Raw genomic sequence first — 19,864 nt, 5'->3', positions numbered from 1 at the left:
AACTTAAATCCTGTTATGTAACTAACGGGTTAATTTTTTTAGGACATTTTGAAATATACTCAGCTTGCAGACATTGATGAAGAAGCTCAGCAATTAGAAAAAGCCGTCCACATAATGCACATAATTTACAAAACAGCCAACGATGTCCTTAATCTGAGCCGGTTACAAGGTTTTCAGGTGAAGGGTTTTTCTGATTACTTTTTTACCCATTATGATTGAATCTCTCTGATCAAGTACTTGTTAGAAATATTTTTACACGAATAAGATTAGAAGTATGATCAAAAAGTTTTCTGTGTATCTTAATCATTGAGAAGAGATAAAATGGAGGGAGTGAAGATTTGCATTCGTGAAGCCAAGACCCCAAGTCAGGTGAGAGATTTTAAAGCAAAGCGTTGGAAGAAACCAGGTTCCTTTCACTTGTTTCACGCAAAACATGCCAACTATTCGTCGTTGTTGAGTGACGCGGCTTGGCGTCTTTGGGTCAGTTTTTGCTAAGCCAATGATTGTATTTGCTCCCTCCATTTACCTACTAATTCCTGCTGTAATGTTTTATCCAGTTACCCTATTATTTATTCTTAATCTCTTAATCTTAATCCTCACTCAACAATGAACAGGGCACTGGTCTGAACTTACCCTATTGCGTGCGTTTTACATATTATCTTTGACTTTGAGTTGACATTTAGTTCCTGTATTCTGGTCACATAATTCTTCGACTTTAAAAGAATCTTATTTATTGAAATTATCTAGATTTTTGGGAAGTTATATGGCATCTAAGTGGTAGAATTACAGAAAGCACTTGAGTTTTTCCAGTAGAGTGTACTACTGTGGTTGATTACTAGAATTTTTTTGGATGGTTATGTTTCGCTTGTTCTTTTATTCAACCACTAGCAAAAATATCCGGCGTTGCCTGGGTCAGTAATAATTGTGAGAAACAATCGCTACTTTCATTCGTTTTCTGTTTTAACTGAAAGAACTCAAAACACACCACTTTGACATGATTAAAAATCGAGCTTCTTCCTTACCCATGAAAGTAAAATTGCAATGAATATAAAGAACAAACGAGTATTCATTTAGAAATGAAAGCCAAATTGAAGCATATAAAAATTTGAAGAATTTCCAAAATATGAACTAACAAAAACAAAGATCACTAAAAAAAACCATGCGCTTTATTTAAATTAATAGTACACACACACACAAAGAAACAAAAAAAGCTCTCTACTATGTTTCCCTCAGGGTGCGAAAAATAGAGTTTCCAAATGTTTAAATGTCTTTAAACTCGTGTTTGCTCCGGAGAAGCCTTGATTCAAAATTTTCATTATGATTACTTTTAATATTGCTGTTGTAAGGCAACGAAGTTTCGTAACAATGGGTTTTATATTTAATCATTTAATGGGGAAATTACATAACATGTACTGTTTTCCATCATAATGTTTTTAAACAAAGTTTTTTAGGAATAAATTATAGCCTAGGTTGCTCCCTGATAATGTAGCTATCTGTGGTGAAAAAATTGTTAAAAATTGTTTCAAAATTGTTCCCATTGTTTCAAAAATTCGTTGCCTAACAACAGCAATATTAAAAGTAATCATAATGTAAATTTTGAAACAAGGCCTCTTTGGAACAAGCATGACATTGCTTTCTTAAGAATTGCATCCTCATCTTTATACATAAAGGGCTAATCTCTGTCCGGGTGTCCGGGGTAAACTTCAAAAGTACTGGACGGATTTTAACCATTTTTTCACCATAGATATACATTATGAGGGAGCAACTTAGGCTGTAATTTATTCCTTAAAAACTTAGTTGTAAGAAGTTATGGTGGAAAACAGTAAATTTCATATCATTTCCCCATTAAATAATTAAATTCGCAACTCGAATAAATTATAGGAGGCGCAGCAGCCACTGTCTAATGGCGGATGAAAAAAGGTGAAACAAAGAAATGCCATAACTTATAACTTGCTTTGACGTTTAGTGAATGACAGTACTTTAAAGGCTCCGGGGCCAGATAATATTTATCCGAAAATTTTAGTTGAATGTGCAGAGGAATTAGCAGATGTATTCGCAAACATTTTCAATGCTTCTTATAATTCGGGGACAGTGCCAGAGGACTGGAAGCTGGCTAACATTACACCGCTCTTCAAGAAAGGGTCTAAAGGGAGTGCGGGAAATTATAGACCTGTGTGTCTAACTTCGGTGGTTTGCAAAATTTTTGAAACATTGATGAAAATTAAGATAGTAAATTTTCTAGAGACTAATAATCTATTGACTAGTTTTCAGTACGGTTTCAGGAAAGGTAAATCTTGTGCAACTAATTTATTACATTTCTATGACAAAGTTACCATGGCTTTGGACAATAAGAAGCCTGTAGATGTTGTTTACATTGATTTTCAAAAAGCTTTCGATAAGGTACCGCATGTTGCTCTACTTAGCAAATTAGCTGATATAGGAATAGGAGGGAAAACTTTCATTTGGGTAAAAAATTGGCTGACCGGAAGGAAACAAAGAGTAGTTGTAAGGGGAAATTATTCTAATTGGAGTGAGGTCTTAAGCGGGGTTCCTCAAGGATCAGTGTTAGGGCCTGTTTTGTTCATTGTCTTTATGAACGATATTCACAAAAATATTTCTGGGAACATGAATTGTTTTGCTGATGATGTCAAAGTTATGGGGACTGTAGAAAATGAAGAACAAGCAAATCAGCTGCAAGAGGATCTAGATCATATTACGGAGTGGGCTGATAAATGGGGTATGGCTGTTAATGTTGGGAAATGTCAAGTGCTACATTTAGGGCATGGAAATAAGTGTACAAGTTATTATTTGCAAGGTTCAGTCATTAGTCAGGCAGACAAAGTTACTGATCTGGGGGTCCTAATAAGTCAGGATTTAAAGTTTAGCCAACAGTGCAGCATTGCTAGCAACAAAGCCAATAAGATGCTTGGGTTTATCAATAGATCTATTTCAAATAAATCTAAAGAAGTTCTTCTGCCCTTATATAGAAGTTTGGTAAGACCCCATTTGGAGTATGCTGTTCAGTTTTGGTCTCCTTATCTTAAGAAAGACATTAATGTATTGGAAAGGGTTCAAAGGCGGGCTACAAGGCTAATAAGTGGACTTTCCCACTTAGATTATGATTCCAGGCTTAGAAGGCTAAAAATGTACAGTCTTGAGCAAAGAAGAGACCGAGGGGACATGATTCAGCTGTTTAAATTTATTAAAACGAAAGATGTTACGGGGCTAAAGTTTAGCACTGAAAACAGGACAAGGGGTCATTGTTTTAAGCTATTTAAATCTCAGGCTAACATGGATATTAGGAAAAATTATTATTTTAGCAGGGTAGTGGAACCTTGGAACAGCTTACCGGAAGAGGTGGTAATGAGCAAAGGAGTAGACAGTTTTAAGAGGGCCATTGATCTTCACTGGGGATTGTAAATTGACTAGGACCAGTCTAGCTGGGCCCAGAGCCTGTTGCTGGTTGTCACTTTTGTATTTGTATTTGTATTTTCATCGTATTTGTGCGAAGCTTTCTTTTTTATTCTTCTGAAATTACATTACACCACAAACTGCTTGAAGCCGGAAATTTACCCCAAAGAAAACTCGTGGAATGGAATGTTTTACCTTTTTCTTTAGTATTGGTAATCACCGCAAGGTAGCGTATTCGAGCTTTGAAGTTGCGAATATAAAACCCATTGTTACAAAAATTCGCTGCCTAACAACAGCAATAATAAAAGTAATCATAATGAAATTTTTGAATCAAGGCTTCTCCGGAGTAGACATGAGTTTAAAGTCGTTTAAACATTTGAAAACTCTACTTTTTGCATCCTTAAAGAAACATAGTAGAGGGCTTTTTTTTCTTTTGAGTGTGTACTATTTAATTAAATAAAGCACACGTTTTTTTCAGTGTTCTTTGTTTTTGTTAGTTCATATTTTGGAAATTCTTCAAATTTTTATATGCTTAATTTTGTGCTTTCGTTTTTAAATGAATATTCATTCGTTCTTTATACTTATTGCTATTTTACTTTAATGGGTAAGGAAGAAACTCGATTTTTAATCACGTCAAAGTGATATGTTTTGAGTTCTTTCAGTTAAAACAGAAAACGAAAGGAAGTAGCGATTGTTTCTTACATTTATTTCTGACCCAGGCAACGCCGGGTATTTTGCTAGTTTATGTATAAAGATTAATGCTTCTTGTTGCTGCTCCAGCATAATCTGAGCCCCAGTTAAACAGGAACTTGAATACTTCAGTCAAGATGTCAGTAAAGGCCTTTTACTAATTGAAAAAGTTTTTTGTAACTTTTAGTTTGGGGTGTAATATATAAATACCTTTATTTTATGTATTATAAATACATTTTTATTCGTCGTCATTTTTAGCTATATTCAATTGATAATGTTTTCCAGATAAATTTAGCGCAGCAAGGTCAACTTTTGTTCCAAGGTCAGTTGAAGATCGGCGAACAAGCTCACAAGCTTAAAGACAGACAAGTGTTTCTTTTTGAACAAGCCTTAGTTTTTAGTGAAATCATAGCTCCAAAAAATCCACATTCTAGTCCTGTATATATGTTTAAAAAACTTCTGCCAGTAAGTTGAAAAATCTACTTTTTTAATTTATAAACTTTAAAATATAAATTATAAATAATTGGTACATATTTTATTAGGGACGTTCGAAAAGGAGGACAATCACTCAGGGTGCCAAGATATAAGAGAGTGGCATGAACTTAGCTTTTGCTGTGTTAAAATTAAATTATTTTCATTTTCTTTTTCTTTTTTTTTTATTTAAATTTTTTTTAGTGTTTTTCTAAGTGTTTGTTTAAATAGCTGTTAAAATGCTCACTCATTGGATTGAATTCCTGTCTTTTCCGATGCACATAGTTGCATATTTGTTTGTATAATAATCGGAATATAAAATATTCTGTACTTTTCCATTAATTATATGCCTTCTGCAGTGGTTGGCGTGAGTTTGACCCTTTTAAAAGAAGGCCAATGTATATCGTGCTGTGTAATGAATTGTTTTCTAACCAGTTTGATTTATCTGAGTGGGAGGGGGGGAGGGTGACTCTTGAAAATTATCGCCCTGGGCACTGTTCCTTAGAACAGCACTGTATTTTATTAATTTGCAGGATGAAATGACTTATGTCAACCTCATTCGTACTTTTGTATTTAGGTTGTTAGATCAAAGTCTTTATATCAGATGAATCAATAGTAATATTAAAGTTCCTTTTCTTTAATTTTAATTAAATATTTTTAAAAATATTTAATTAAAATTAAAGAATTGTGATTAAATGCATAACTTAAAATGTGAAATTTAAATGCATAAGAATTTCCATGCTAGACAGATGTTTAAACTTTTAGTTTAAACTAATGAAAAATAAGAGTTATTAAGTTGTTGTAAAATTTTCAATAAATTTGGCAGGACTAATGATTTTTGTGACAGTGTGAATCAGTTGTAATGTGCTTATACTATGAAATATAAACTACTAGCTGTACCCGACGCGCGTTGCTATGCCAACAAAAAAATACATCATTATACTGATTTTCATGACAATCGGTTGAACTGGGCAGAAGTTGCTACTCTGCAGTGCCACCTGGTGGCATGGCTTCAATGAGCATATTATGCACCTTCTCCGTGGAAAAATACATATATATATATAGCAATTTTCATAATAATCGGTCCAGGTATCAAGTGAAGCCGTGACTATACTCAAATTTTGTACTCACGCAGTTTGCAAGATCAATCAATCGCTAAAAATATCAAATAGAAATTTTTTTAAATCCCCCCGTTGCATGAAAAGCCATAAAACAATAAAGAAAGAATTTATTTGTTCAAACTCAAGAAAAATGGCAACAGCTAACTTCTTATCAATGAGATCTTTCATGCGAATTAATTTCTGCAGCCGATAATTTTATTCGTATTTATCCAATGGATTGTGACTTAATTGGAATAAAAAAGGAACTATCGATCGGATCTTTTTCGAACTGTTCTATAAACATTCCCAGTACCAGAAATAACAAACAGAGAAAATTTCAGCCAAATCTGCCGGGTAGTTTTTGAGTTCATGGATGACATACAGACAAACATTCATTTATATATATATAGATGGAGGGAAGACTTAGCATGTGAAATGAGCTTTAAAGTTAAAAAAAATATATAGATGTACTTTATGAAATTATTGAGTGCATTTTATGCACAATTGCATGTTTGCTTAACATTTGTTCTATTGTTATTAGCATTGTTACTATCATGTTTTTTTTTTCTCTTTTGAAAAAGTTAGAAACTGTACTCTGCTGTGATTTTGCCCCCTGCAAAAATATGAATTTTTGAATTTTTTCTTGATACTTGCTAAAAGACACCTTTATAGGTAGAGAACACAAAATTTAGAATTTCATGCACAATAATTTTTATTTTTGAGTCATATTTTTACTGTCAGTCATTTATTTTTTAAAAAAAAGCTATTAATGATTGTTAATGGCAACATTGATACATGTTGTGGCTTTAAACTGATGTATTCAAGCAAAATTTTTTAGTAATCCTGGATTTTTCATCTTTGAAGTTATAATTTTGTCCAGGTTTTACATAGTGATAAAATATTTAAATTTTATATTTTTTTTAAATCAAATTAATTATTTAATTTGATTTATGAGCTATATGGAATTTAGGACTATTATTACAATCACCTATATTTATTTTCACTAAGTAAAACTAAAATCAGTTGAGTTATGACTAAAAGCAGGGGTGCCACCCCCCTAAGAGCAAGGGCACATCTCCCTCAATGTTGCAGAGACCCCCTCCCCCAAATTAGAAAACTTCCCCTCAAAACACCCCACCCCCCTAAAAATTTCAATGCCCCAGTCTGCCCCATGACCCCCCCCCCCCCCGGCTAAAAGTAATCTTTTAAAAAATTTAAGTCGGTAATTTTGTCTACCAGTATATATTTTAGGAACCTGGCGACTAAATATAAAGTTATGTATTTTTTTACTAATTTTTTTTTCAATTCAAATTTTTAATTTCTTAATTCTTCATTGTATTTTGGAAATTGTTGAAATCGGAAGTATGCATCTTAGACTAATGGTTGCAAATTAGATATCATGCAGGTTAAGCATGGACTTTTAAAGCAAGAAAATTCTAAAATAGTTTTCCTTCCCCTCTGTTTTTTAAAAGTTTATTTCAATATAAAGTTCCATTTTGCTCAATTGTCAAAAACATTATCTAAGTGAATGCAGGAAAATACCAATTGTAAATGAAAATTTTCTAGGCCCAAAAAGAAAAGTAGGAATGCTGCTGAATGCTTTCTAGTTGTGCTTTTTAAAACATGAAATATCATGTGTTATTAATACTTTGTATATATGCTTTTTTAATAACTTACATTAAGGTATTGTTTGCTATCCTATAATTTCTTTTAGATTGAAAAGATTCAGGTGGAAGACAGCAAAGACTCCAATAAATTTTTGCTAAAATTAAAAGATTCAGCAAATGACGAAATGCTGTTTGTACAAGGGCAGAGTATTGAATCATTGCAAGAATGGAAAGAGAAAATTAGCTATGTTTTAACTTTGCAAATGGACTATGTGAGATGTAAGAAATATGTTAAGTTATTAACTCTGTTATTTAATTAATGTGTTGATGGTTGAAATTATGTAGCTAAAGTGATTTTTTGTTTTAACAATTGAGATGATACATACATTTTCATTTTTATATTAATTCATCATGTTTTTCCTCCACTTTCTTTTTTTTCCTTCCTTTCTGTTTGAGGAATCAAGATTATTTATTGATTTCACTTTGCTGTAGACTAGCTTTAGTTTTATTCACTTAGTGGTTGTTGGCGGCAAGACTCACATAGGTGCCATTGCTGCTTGGCCATTGAAATTCACGAAAGTTAAAACTTATTGTATAATAGAGCAAATGGTGTGTCTGGTAACAAATGTTTTCACCTCCTCTTTTTGCATGTTAAAATAGTGTTTGCTTTTCTTTTTTAGCTTTTTTTTTTTTTTTTTTTTTTTTGCCAATTCTCTCGGATGGAATGTTTTTTGTACTTGTTAATTATTTCTTCATTTGTTTGGAAAGTTACTTAACTTGAATTGCGTAGATAGAGTAATCATAGATTATCATTATTCAAATACTATCTCACTTAAGAATTTCTTAAACCAAAGATATGTTATTGAATTCATTTAAAATATTTTTCATTTTATTTTTTGGTATACTGCAGAAGATTTTAACACTAACATGAATACGAGCTACTTTGGCTCACCATTTGGAACTTTTTAAAATCTTTTCCCTATAATTTTGTAACATATTCCATTTGTAAGTTGTGGTTACCTTTTTATGCATCTAAACTACTCTTAATTTAACTAGTGAATAGTTGTAAATTTTTTTAAAATGGTATTACACATTTTTATTTATTTATTTATTTCATTTTGGCCAATGTTACTCTTGCATCTGGGTTACTTTGGCCCAATGTGGTTTTAACCTGTTTAAAATTGTTTTATAACTAACTAGGGGGAAAAAAGACCCGGGTTCATAAGAAAATATGTATTTGAAAGAAAAATACATTTTATATGAAGTTTGAGTCACACATATTTGTTTTAAGAAAATATTTTTTTTAGGAAAGTTATTATTTTTTTAGAAATGTGTGTGTGTGTGTACAACCTGTTATTTTCAAGTTTCAAGAGGTTATAAAGACACGTGTCAGCACAAAGAAAGCAAAACCAGTTCTGTTGGTACTTGTGGAGAGCTATCCAACTATTTGGTATTACCTCATGACGTGCTTTGGGGCTGTTCTCTGTCATATACTGTCGAAATTAACTTAAAAATTGCTTTCTGAAGGTTAGCAGAGAGCATTGCATCTTTTTCATGTCTCGTTTGTGTTTTCATTAAGTGGGGAAACCAGTTTTGACCGGTCGAAAGTCCATTTTTTTATATAAAATGTTAGAAAAACTATTCAAAAATATGTTGCCAAAATTTAAGCGAAAATTCCGATTAGTTCCGATACTATGATCACTTTAAGTGACTGGAGATTCGAAAATGTTCACAGCTTTTTTATTCAAATATGTTTTCCTTGAAACAACTTTTTTTCAACTGGTGTGCATTCTAGCTCAAAGAGTTTTTGACCAATCGTTTTGAAAATTTGTGTGAATATTCTTTATTCAATTATACTCTATGTGAACCTAACTCTTTGATGATATTATTAATAAAAACATTTTTTTAATAAGCAGGGTGAAAAAATTGATAGAAAAACATAACAATGTAACTAATCAAACACCTCAAAAACGTGCAATTTTCAACTTTTTTTTGATCACAATTAGGTTCATATTCTAGGGAAATATGTAGTTTACTAGAAAGAAAAATTGTAACCATTACAGGCAAAAATTGGGGCTTCAGTAATGCAGACCAGCTAAAAGCTTTAATGGCGACTACATATGGACAGCAGCTTCTAACTCCACTAAATCTAGTTGAAATGACTTGAAAAAATTACAAGGTGTACTTCAAAACATGAAAAAAATATCCTCCAAGTTTAATGAAATTCTGATTATTTCTTTCCTGTTAAAAAAAATCAGGAAAAACGCTGAAATTTTGGTCTCCTAAACTGGTTTCTCCCCTTAAACTTGAAATGCTTACATATGCATAATGTATATGAATTTAAATGTAACATAACTCAATCTACATTAACTTCCCTTTTTTTCAGCTCTTCAATCACCTGTACATTATCCCACAAATGTAGAATACACAAGGTTGGTAACTTATTATTATAATAATAATTATTTTTTTGCTTTGTTCATTACAAACAAATCATTCAGGCAAAATTTTGTCTTGTCTACTAAGTTAATGTAAATTTTGATGAATTTTTTGTAGCCAAGATTAGTAATTAATAAATTTTAATGAATCCAAGTGTAGTTATTACAACGTCTCTCCAAGGGCCTAAAAAAGTTAAATAAATAAAAATGAAAAAAGATGTATAGCTGAAATGTTTCTCTTTATGTAAATAAATTATGGTTTGAAAAGTGATGACAGTTTTTGACACTCCCTTACCAAAAACTATTGGAAACTAAAATTTTGAATTTTTTTTTTCTTTTTGAGAAGATTTAGTGAATATTCAAAATGAACAAAATTAACATTTATATGCTTATCAATGCATGTTTATGTTCAAAATCATAGAGGTTTTTTTTTTTTTCAAAATTTTGTAAAGATTTAGTAGCTTTTACTTTTATAAAGTGCTAAATTTCTTAGAACTCCCCCTTGCTCACTTTGGTAATAGGTATAACATTAGTGTCATGATTTACGTAGGTATTTAATTATATTCAATTAAAGTTGTTATGCTTTCTCTAAATGATGTCTCTGTTTAATTTGATTAAATGTAGAAACAAAAATACCATTTTATAATGTACCTATATTTTTATGTGTGTGTATGTGTGGTACTATGAAAGACCAAAGCCTGGTAAATGTTGACATTTGCAGGTGGTAATTGATATAAATTTAGCAAATACAGCTGCTAACGTCCATGTATGACCAAAGGGGGGTTCATGGGGCTCATGAAACCCTTAAGTGACCAAAGATAGTGGAAAACTGTTTTGGGGACATATATTTCGTAAAATATCGCTCCAGAACCCTTTTCGAAAATTACACTTATGACCCCCTTTAGAAATAACCCCTCCATAACCAGTAGATAGATCTACCCTTGCATTGGGGCGAATACAAACTTCTTTAAACATGAATGAAACTTGGTAAATAGTCAACTTTGAATTTTTCCTTAACATTTTGAAAAAAATCTCTTACACTTTTACTATTTAGTTTTAGGGTAGTGCCTCAATGTGAGAAAAATAACTCTTTTTATGGAATGTCATTTGCGTGTATACTGCTGTGGGCAAACAAACGGCAGCATCTGCTGTGGAAAGGAATTTATATATTTTGAATATAATTTTATACTCAAATATTTGAAGAACCTGGTTTTGAACCCAATACAAACAGTAGGGAAATGTTAGAATTAGACGTTTTTTTCGCCACTTTTTTTCAGCCTAAACCAAATAAGCAAACTTATACAATGTAGCCAACGTACAACCATGCAAAAAAGAAAGGAAGTAAAATGAAAAATTTGCAGTTACTGTCCTTTACCTGCCCACAAATCTGTGTGTTAGATCATTTTGAATATTTGTGTTATCACATGAATTTTAATACATGCTTTTTTCCTTCCTTTGCAGCTCTCATGAAAACTGCTGACCCATGGAGTAAAAAATGGCTGTATTTCCCGGGTAACTATAAAATGGAAGAATTTTAAAAAGATGCATTGAAGTAGCTGCCAAATGACTTTCATCTAAATAGCCCTTCTCCTCCAATGATACTTAAGAGTCATTTTTTTTAAAGTTGGACACTTTTGATAGTTGATGTCTTCAATTTTCGTAGAAATTTCAGAATGTGTTAGAGGTACTATGATAAGAAAAAGTGAAGTTTCTTTTTTTTTAACTGATTTGTTTGTCCTTGAGTAGGGGTCAAAGTTTAGGATCATGAGAAAAAAGAGCTACATATATGATTGCTTTGTTTCAAAAGCAATGAGTGAACCGAGTCAATTCTTTTGAATAAGGATACTACTTGATACTATGTACAAATTACTATAAATATTTTGGTGACTCACTCATGACTTTGAGGGCAAAGGTCAATTGAAAATGCAATTTTTTAAAAAAAAATTTTGCCTTGTTTTGACCTGGATATCTGCTAAATCCGTGAGTAACCCTCGAAAATAAGTATATGATTAATTACTCACCACAGTATAGTACTACGAAAAAGATAAAATAGCTTTCGTTTCTCTTCGCTTTAGTAGTTAAACAGTCTCAAAGTTGATGATTTTGTTTAAATGGCCAAGTTTAGAGGTCAATTTCTTCGGGGCACAGATGTAGTCCGAGCGGTTTAGTTTAAGCTCCAGGTTAGAAACCCATGGCAACTAATCAACTTTTTTAATTATGCGGTCTCAAAGTTGCTAATTTGAAACAACAAGAATCAAAGTTTTAGGTCAATTACTCTATAGCACCTGAGTCAATAACTTTGAGCATGAGCTGTAATTATGCTCTATGTGGTGCTGTTTTACACTCATGTCAGAAAACCATGAGATCTAATCATCTTACTTAATTAAACGGTCTCAAAAATGATGATTTCAGTATAAAAGAGCGTTTCTTCATGAGTTTATATGCGTGCTACTCAAAATCTTATGAGCTCAAACTCACATAAATACTAGAACGAATCAACAACCAAATGTACTTTAAGCTCCCGAAATTTCATGCTTCCAGTGAAATAAAATTTTCTGTAACCTTGACCGCAACATGGCAATTCTTCTCACAAGCTGATCCACCATTTTGGAGCACTATATTTTGGAGATCCTAGATCCTCAGGATTCGGATCCCGGAAGCTAAAAATTAGCATCAAGTTAGTTTCAAAGACACATCTCTAAGCCTCTATAAAATTTCATCCCATTGGGGAAAGATCGAGCGAGGACAGTTTAAAAAATCGGGTCAGTTGACGTGGAATCACTCTGATATAAACATTATGTACATTTCATCCGCATCTTTTGTTATTGTCTAACAAACTTGTGTGAGTGTGTGGCTTTTTGATTTTGTAATTATGTTTTTACTTTTGAGCCAAATTTAACAAATTTTTTTATTTATAAAAGTTTATTACTAAGTAGGTAGTGTATATGCAAATTCTACTGTAATTATGAATTCAATCTCTTACCCAATTGCAATCCTCTTCCTAAAATATAGCATTGATTTATGATCATTATAAAGTCAAAAATAACCAAAGATCTATGTAAATTGTCACAATGTTACATCAGAGTGATTCCACGTCAACTGACCTAAATTTTTAAGACTGTCCCTGCTCGATCATCCCCGAATGGGATGAAATTTTATAGAGGTGTAGAGATCTCTTTGAAACTACTGATGCAAATTTTCGACTCCCGAAATCCGAATCCTGAGGATTTCCAAAATGGCGGATTAACTTTTTGAAAAGAACTGCCATGTTGTGGTCAAGGTTACAGAAAATTTTATTACACTGGAAGCATGAAATTTTGAGAGCTTAACATACATTTGTCTGTTGATTCGTTCTTGTATTTATGTGAGTTTGAGCTAAAAAGATTTTGAGTAGCACGCGTATAAACTCATGAAGAAATGCTCTTTTTTACTGAAATCATCATTTTTGAGACCGTTTAATTAAATAAAATGATTAGATATCATGATTTTCTGACATGAGTCTAAAACTACACCACGTAGAGCATAATTACAGCTCTTGCTCAAAATTATTAACCTAAAACTTTGATTCTTGTTGTTTCAAATTAGCAACTTTGAGGCCCCGTAATTAAAGAAGTTGATTAGTTGCCATGGTTTCTAATCTGGACCTTAAACTACACCACTTGGACTTTAACTACAGCTGTGTCCCAAAGTTGTTGTCCCGTCACGATCAAAGTTATTGACCTCTAAACTTGGGCTAACTAAACTAAAAAAATCATCGACTTTGAGACTGTTTAACTGCTCAAGCCAAGAGAAACGAAAGCTATTTTATATTTTTCTTAGTACTCTACTGTGGTGAGTAGTCAATCATATACTTATTTCCCAGGGTTACTCATGACTTTAGCAGATATCCAGGCCCAAACAAGGCGAAAGAAGTTTTAAAAATGGCATTTTCAATTGACCTTAACCCTCAAAGTCATGAGTGAGTCACCAAAATATTTATACTAGAATATACCTAGTATAAAGTAGTATCCTTATTTAAAAGAATTGGCTCGGTTCACTCATTGCTTTTGAAGCAAAGCAATCATATATTTAGCTCTTTTTTCTCACAACCCTAAACTTTGACCTCCACTCGAGGGCTAAGAAGTCAAATTAGAGAGGAAAGAAGCTTTACTTTTTCTTATCATAATACTAGTAAAGTGTGCTAAAAGTTTCAGGAAAATTGAAGGTGTCAACTGTCAGGCCCCCATTCACTTTGTCCAGCTTTTAAAAAAATGACTCTTGACAGTTATCCGAAATGATTCACGTTGTGTAAATTCAAAAATGTTATGAATGTAAATTGTTTTTGTGCTTATTCCGTGTGGAAGAGTAAATCATAGAGGATTTGAACATGTTGCAAAATAATTTCAAATTCAAATTACAAATTCTGTTAATACTCATCATGTGAACTAAACACACACATTCAAATCTTATCTGATCTCATGAGTGAAAATTAAATCACTGTATTTAATTATCTTCACCACAATTGTAAAGTCACATTTAATGGCTATATGTAATGATTGTATAAAATTTCAAATGATTACCTGGCTCTGTATCATACTCCTGGCAGTTTGAAGTTGTTATTGCCTTGAAATGTTCTTGAAAAACTTGCACGTAATGTGGAGTTGTGATAAAAAGAATATTCATTCATGCCTACTTTTACTTTAAAAAGTGATCTCTGAATGCAGCTTTTTCTTCAAAGTGGCTTTTGTATGCTGCTACTTTATCGTCAGCAACTTGTCTTTTTTTCTCGAAGTGCATAGTGTAGGTTATTGTGTAAATATGTATATATGAGGACTTTTTTTAGATAATTTGACAATTTGCTTGCTATGTTTTAAAAGTGCAATATTGCCTAAAAGGTTTAGTCATTTCCTAAACAAATTCTGTGTGTAATTCATACATGATGTTTTTCAAGCGGTTTGCCTTGAATATTTGTATACTTGTTATATATTAGTTTTGATTTTTTATAGTTAATTAATAAAAATATACTGAAAAATACATTCATTTCTCTTTTTTGTATTTTTAACTAAGAATTTCATTTTAATGATTTAATGTGTTATACTTTTTCTCTTGCATGTATTGAAAAGTTTCATTTTCACACATGTAATTTTAAACAGATGTGATTCACATCCTTCTAACAAACCGTCATTGGAATTATTACAAGTTTTCCTAAAAAATAATTTACATTGAACAAAATTCAGTACGCTGATGAACTCATAAAAGAAACTGGTGCTGCTTAGGTTTGAATAGAAATGTTTTGAGGTGGTGTCGCTTTAGAGCATCTTTTCATCAACCATGACATCTACACTGGTGTGCAAAAATTAAGGACGAAGTCGGAAAATTAGCATATCAGCTGAACGAAGAGACAGAGCGGACAGAAAGACCAATCAGGAGATTAAGTAAGGTGATGTACGGTAGCACATGCGCAAATATGCAGGCAGACGTAATGGGGGAGTGTCTGAGTAGTATAAAGCATGTTGTCTGTGTAAGATCAGTATTTCTGGCAAAGAGATTGCATGCCGTATAGCAGTTAAAATCACACCGAGTTGCTGCCTCAGCGAGAAATGGCGAATAATCAATCTGTTAGATGACATCTGGATGCTGTTACCCGAGGTCGAATCATTGGGAAGTTGGAGGAAGGCCGCAGTGTGACAAGTGTGGCTGTCAAGTTCGGAATTACTCGCAGCATCGTCTCACGACTTTGGAGACAATTTCAAACTACAGGAACAGCTATCCGGGGGTTCAGTAGTGGTCGTCGACGAGGAACCACACCCGCAGATGACCGGTATATTGTCTTACAGGCCAGAAGAAACAGGCGGGAGAAATCGCTAGACACACGAGACAGGCGACTGGACGACCGATATTGCGTTTTACCGTGGCCAGAAAACTGCACGGTGGTGGTCTGTTTGCACGACGCCCTATACGGTGTGTACCTCTAATGTCTGCCCATCGGAGAAGGCGTTCTCTGTGGTGCCGGGAACACCAGAATTGGAGAGACAATGAATGGGGACGAGTACTCTTTACTGATGAGAGCAGATTCAGTCTGAGTAGCGATTCTCATCGCATACTCATCTGGAGAGAGCGGGGAAGCCGCAATCATCCCTCAAACATCATTGAAAGAGACAGGTATGGAGGTCGTGGTGTTCTCGTTTGGGGAGGCATCTTGCTTGATAGTCGTACAGAGCTTCACATCTTCGACGCAGGTTCAGTCAACGGGACCCGTTATTGTAACGAGATTCTTCTTCCATATGTGCGTCTTTTTACAGGCGCTATGAGTCCGCAGTTCCTTTTCAAGGACGACAATGCTCCATGTCATCTCACAGTAGCTGCCGAACAGCTCTTAGAAAGTGAGGATATTGAATGTATGGATTGGCCGGCACAATCTCCGGATCGCAATCCCATCGAGCATGTATGGGATTTTCTAGGCAGACCGCTTGGCAGCTCGTACCTTACCACCAGTAACGATTCGGGAGCTTCGATTGGCGCTGCAAGACGAATGGGCAGCAATGCCTCAACAACTCATTGACACCCTCATTCTCAGCGTGGGCAGATGCTGTGAAACTTGCCTAGCAGTCGGGGGGAGATCATATCCCCTACTAAAGACCGGATGTTTCTTGCTGGACACCCATCACAGGGATGTTTCGGCCTTCAATCGCATTGCGCTCCATGCTACTTTTTCAATAAAGCTTCTTTTTATCCCTCTGATTTCTCTTTTAATAAGTGTTGCTTACATTACACATGTCCTTACATATTGGGGATCTTACGGTATTAAATGTGTTGATTTGGAAAGCTTTTGTACAAAGTTATATTGAAAAAACCGTCTGTGTCCTTTATTTTTGCACACCAGTGTATATACAGGGTGTTCAGGTTTAACCTGCAAAAACCTCTATTTTCGCAACTGTTATTCCCAGATGCATACTTCCAATTGCAAAAATGTTCAAAATGAGATGCAGAGTCAAGATATTGAAAGTTTAAAGCAAAAATAAATATGAGTCAAAAAATACAAAATATAACTATTCATATGGACCCTAGATCCCCTAACTTATATTTAGAGAAATAATCTCCATTGAAAAATAATTCGAACACAAAAATTTAACATTAGTATAACCAATATTCATCGAAATATGAACCACCTGTACACTCGCTGTCAATAACACCTTTTGGGAAAGGGGGAAATATAGCGGTTAACAAGGGTTTTAAATTATATGTGCGCATAAAGTGTTGTTTTTCAAATTGCTGGAGGCTTTGTAGTGTGACTTTGCGTATCATGCCATAACATTTGCATTTATTTTTGAGTAGCTATGAAAATTATAAAAACTTTGGTTTTTTTAGACATCCTGTCATTTTTCTGAAGGAATGATTAATTTCAATCTCAATCTTCTGTATGGCCCCTTAAAAGTTTGAATATGAATATCTCTTTGAGTTTTGGTCGCACAAATGTCAAGTTTTTTGTGTTAGTAATATTTTTCAGTGGACATTATTTCCCTAAATATGTTAGGGGACCTAGGGCCCATATAAAAAGTTAAATTTTGTATTTTTCTCATTTTTATTTTTGATTCAAACTTTCAATATCTTAACTCTGCATCTGATTTTGAACATCTTTGCAATTGGACGTGCAAGCGGTTGCGAAAATAGATGTTTTGCAGATTAAACTGGAATATAGATTTCCGGAAGCCAATCTGAGTAGCGCACATAGGGGTACAAAAGGGACCTGTTTCTCTGACCATTATTTTAAGAGTGATAGACAAACAGTCCCCCATTTTTTACATTCCCCTTTATTGCTAGATCATGCTGCTGGCCCCCTTAAAGTTCTATGAACTTAACATTAAAAAAACGGTTCTCACTATTCTCATATCATGAACCTTTTCTACCAGGCCCCTATTACTATTTACCCCCTAGCCCCCCCCCCCCCATGTGTGGCTGTTGAACCCTAAAAGTTCATTGTGATGAGATTCCTAAATTAAAAATTCGTCATTGATAGAGAAACTGGAATTTGCTGCATAGGTAGAAAATGAGCTGTGCATTTATTGATCAGTGCTTAGCTTTTGGAAGTGAATATATAACGAATTTATGCAGGAAGTGAAACAAAAATTTGTATACAATTTTTTTTTTTTTTTTTTTTTTGAAAAATAGATCGAAATCGATTTTCCTGTCCCCCAAGTTTTTGAAACTGAAATGCCAAAAACGTAGTTACAGACAAACTGATGATGTTACGAAAATTAGGGGGGGGGAGGTCTGACGCTCATTATTAAAAATATTTCGAAATTGAAGTCCTAAAAAGCGAAGTTTTTAAGCGATATTCTTTTTTACTAGGGAGTGGGGTTTAAACACTCCCCATCTTAAATTTTTTGAAATTGTTTTTTCATTTTCAGATCTCATACGGGGAGCATCACAGCTCACTCTTTTTAATAGAAAATCTTTCTGGTAAAAACCAAAAAAAAAAAAAAAAACCCTAAAAAAAAAAAAAAATAAGCTCAATAGTTTAGAATGTTATTAAGTACTACTGAATAACAACGCCATTGAAATAGCTTTATTATTGATCTACACACATAAGAGAAATCATAAATTCAAAAGTAGAATAGAAGGATCAACAGTCGCTGCCTATTCAAATTTTATGGGGGATTTCCATTGACTTAGTTTTTATGATTATAAGATGGTAAATTTCGCAATCTTGTCATTTCATTGAGAGAGTTTATATCGTGAGGATTTTTAAGTAACTTAAGGTGATGGTCAAAACTACTGATTATTAGTCCCTAACTCGGCGCAAAGCTATATATGCTTTACTTTTAGCAAATATTCGGGCAAGCTTAAATCAACTACAGCTCGGTTCAAAGTAGTTCCTTGGAGCTTGTGTACAGTTACACCCAGCACAATATCAATCGCAGCCTTTTTCGTTCTATTTTATGATTAGGGTTATGACTACGAAGTGCATCAAATTCTGTTGATGATGGTTCGATTCTGACTTTTACTCTAGGAACATTGTTTTTAATTGCTTTATCATCAAATTCTATGTAAACAGTCTGCATAACTCATGATGACCCGAGCTCAAAAATGTTGTCAATCAAATCTTGCTCGCAAAACTAAAAAAGCCCATCGAGAAAGTACACGTCGTGAAGCTCAGTCCCCTGAATCACGACAAAACAAGTGCAACATGTTAGAGATTGAAATTGACTTAATTTATAATAGTCTTTCACCCACGACAAAGAAAATGTGTTGAATAGCACTGCAAAAAGAAGGATGACTATCGCAAAAGTCGAGAATCTGATCAAAATCAATTTAATAGACTTGGCAAACAAAAAATGCGGGCACCGAAAAGGCGTGCGACACGATCCCGAATCAACAATATGGTGACTGGTTGTTGCTATGGCACATTTTGATTATTGTCATACGCGTAGTGACTCTTGCAAGGTTAAGACAAATCGATTGAACTAAGACTCATTAAAATTGGCCAATGCGTTTAGTCTCTACAACGCCACATAGGAACAAACATAAATGAGCCTCATAAACAAATTTCCCACCTTTGTGACGCGCAGTCGGGTAAAAAAGGGCTGTGTGCTTGAAGAGCCTTAGTACTCAATTGTTGTTTTAAAAATCCAACTTTTGACTATAAGAGGGACAATTGTTCGAAATTTTTTGGAAATTGAAGTCCAAAAAAAAGTGAGACTGCAGATTATATGCGGTAACGTTAAAGGGTTCAGCAATATTTAAACACTGAAGCTCCAAAACAGTAGTCTTAAACAACTTTCGATTGTGTTAGAAAGCGAGGTGTTTAAGTAGTTCCCCCTTGGATATTGTGCAAAATTTAAATCCTGGAAACAAGATTTAAGGCCCTCTTCAGGGAGAAGGAAGGGGCGCTCCCGCTCTTCAACGGTTTTGGGCAGGGAAAGGGGGCTTCCGAAGGTTAACAGTTTGGAAGACTTTCTTACTTTTAGACCAACTAGGAAAGATTAAAAAAAGAAGGGGGGGGGGGAGAAATATGAGGTGTTGGGCGTGATTAACTGATTATAATCTAATACAATTGAACATTTTTATTTTTAGAGCTTTTTTTTTTAAAAAAAAAGACAATATTTTCCCCCCAACATTATCGTTTTTTCTTTTTAAAACTATTTAATTTTTCCAAGGCACGTTTTATTCT

The 19,864-nt window shown here is 33.7% G+C and overlaps 1 protein-coding gene across 1 annotated transcript in view; it reads left to right on the top strand.

Annotated features, from left to right (window-relative positions):
- LOC129227013 (triple functional domain protein-like) overlaps positions 1-11,455 on the top strand; it is a 100,433-nt gene extending 88,978 nt beyond the window's left edge. The window contains exons 47-51 of the mRNA XM_054861642.1: positions 43-177; positions 4,387-4,566; positions 7,387-7,558; positions 9,666-9,711; positions 11,176-11,455. Of these exons, the coding sequence (XP_054717617.1) occupies positions 43-177; positions 4,387-4,566; positions 7,387-7,558; positions 9,666-9,711; positions 11,176-11,194 (552 nt within the window). The 3' untranslated portion in view covers positions 11,195-11,455. The remainder of the gene's footprint in view (positions 1-42; positions 178-4,386; positions 4,567-7,386; positions 7,559-9,665; positions 9,712-11,175) is intronic.
- The last annotated feature ends 8,409 nt before the right edge of the window (positions 11,456-19,864 follow it).

The sequence above is a fragment of the Uloborus diversus genome, chromosome 7 (genome assembly GCF_026930045.1).
Source record: "Uloborus diversus isolate 005 chromosome 7, Udiv.v.3.1, whole genome shotgun sequence".
Classification (NCBI taxonomy): domain Eukaryota; kingdom Metazoa; phylum Arthropoda; class Arachnida; order Araneae; family Uloboridae; genus Uloborus; species Uloborus diversus.
The sequence above is the reverse complement of the archived record's forward strand: the minus strand, read 5'-3'. Positions and strand labels throughout refer to the sequence as shown.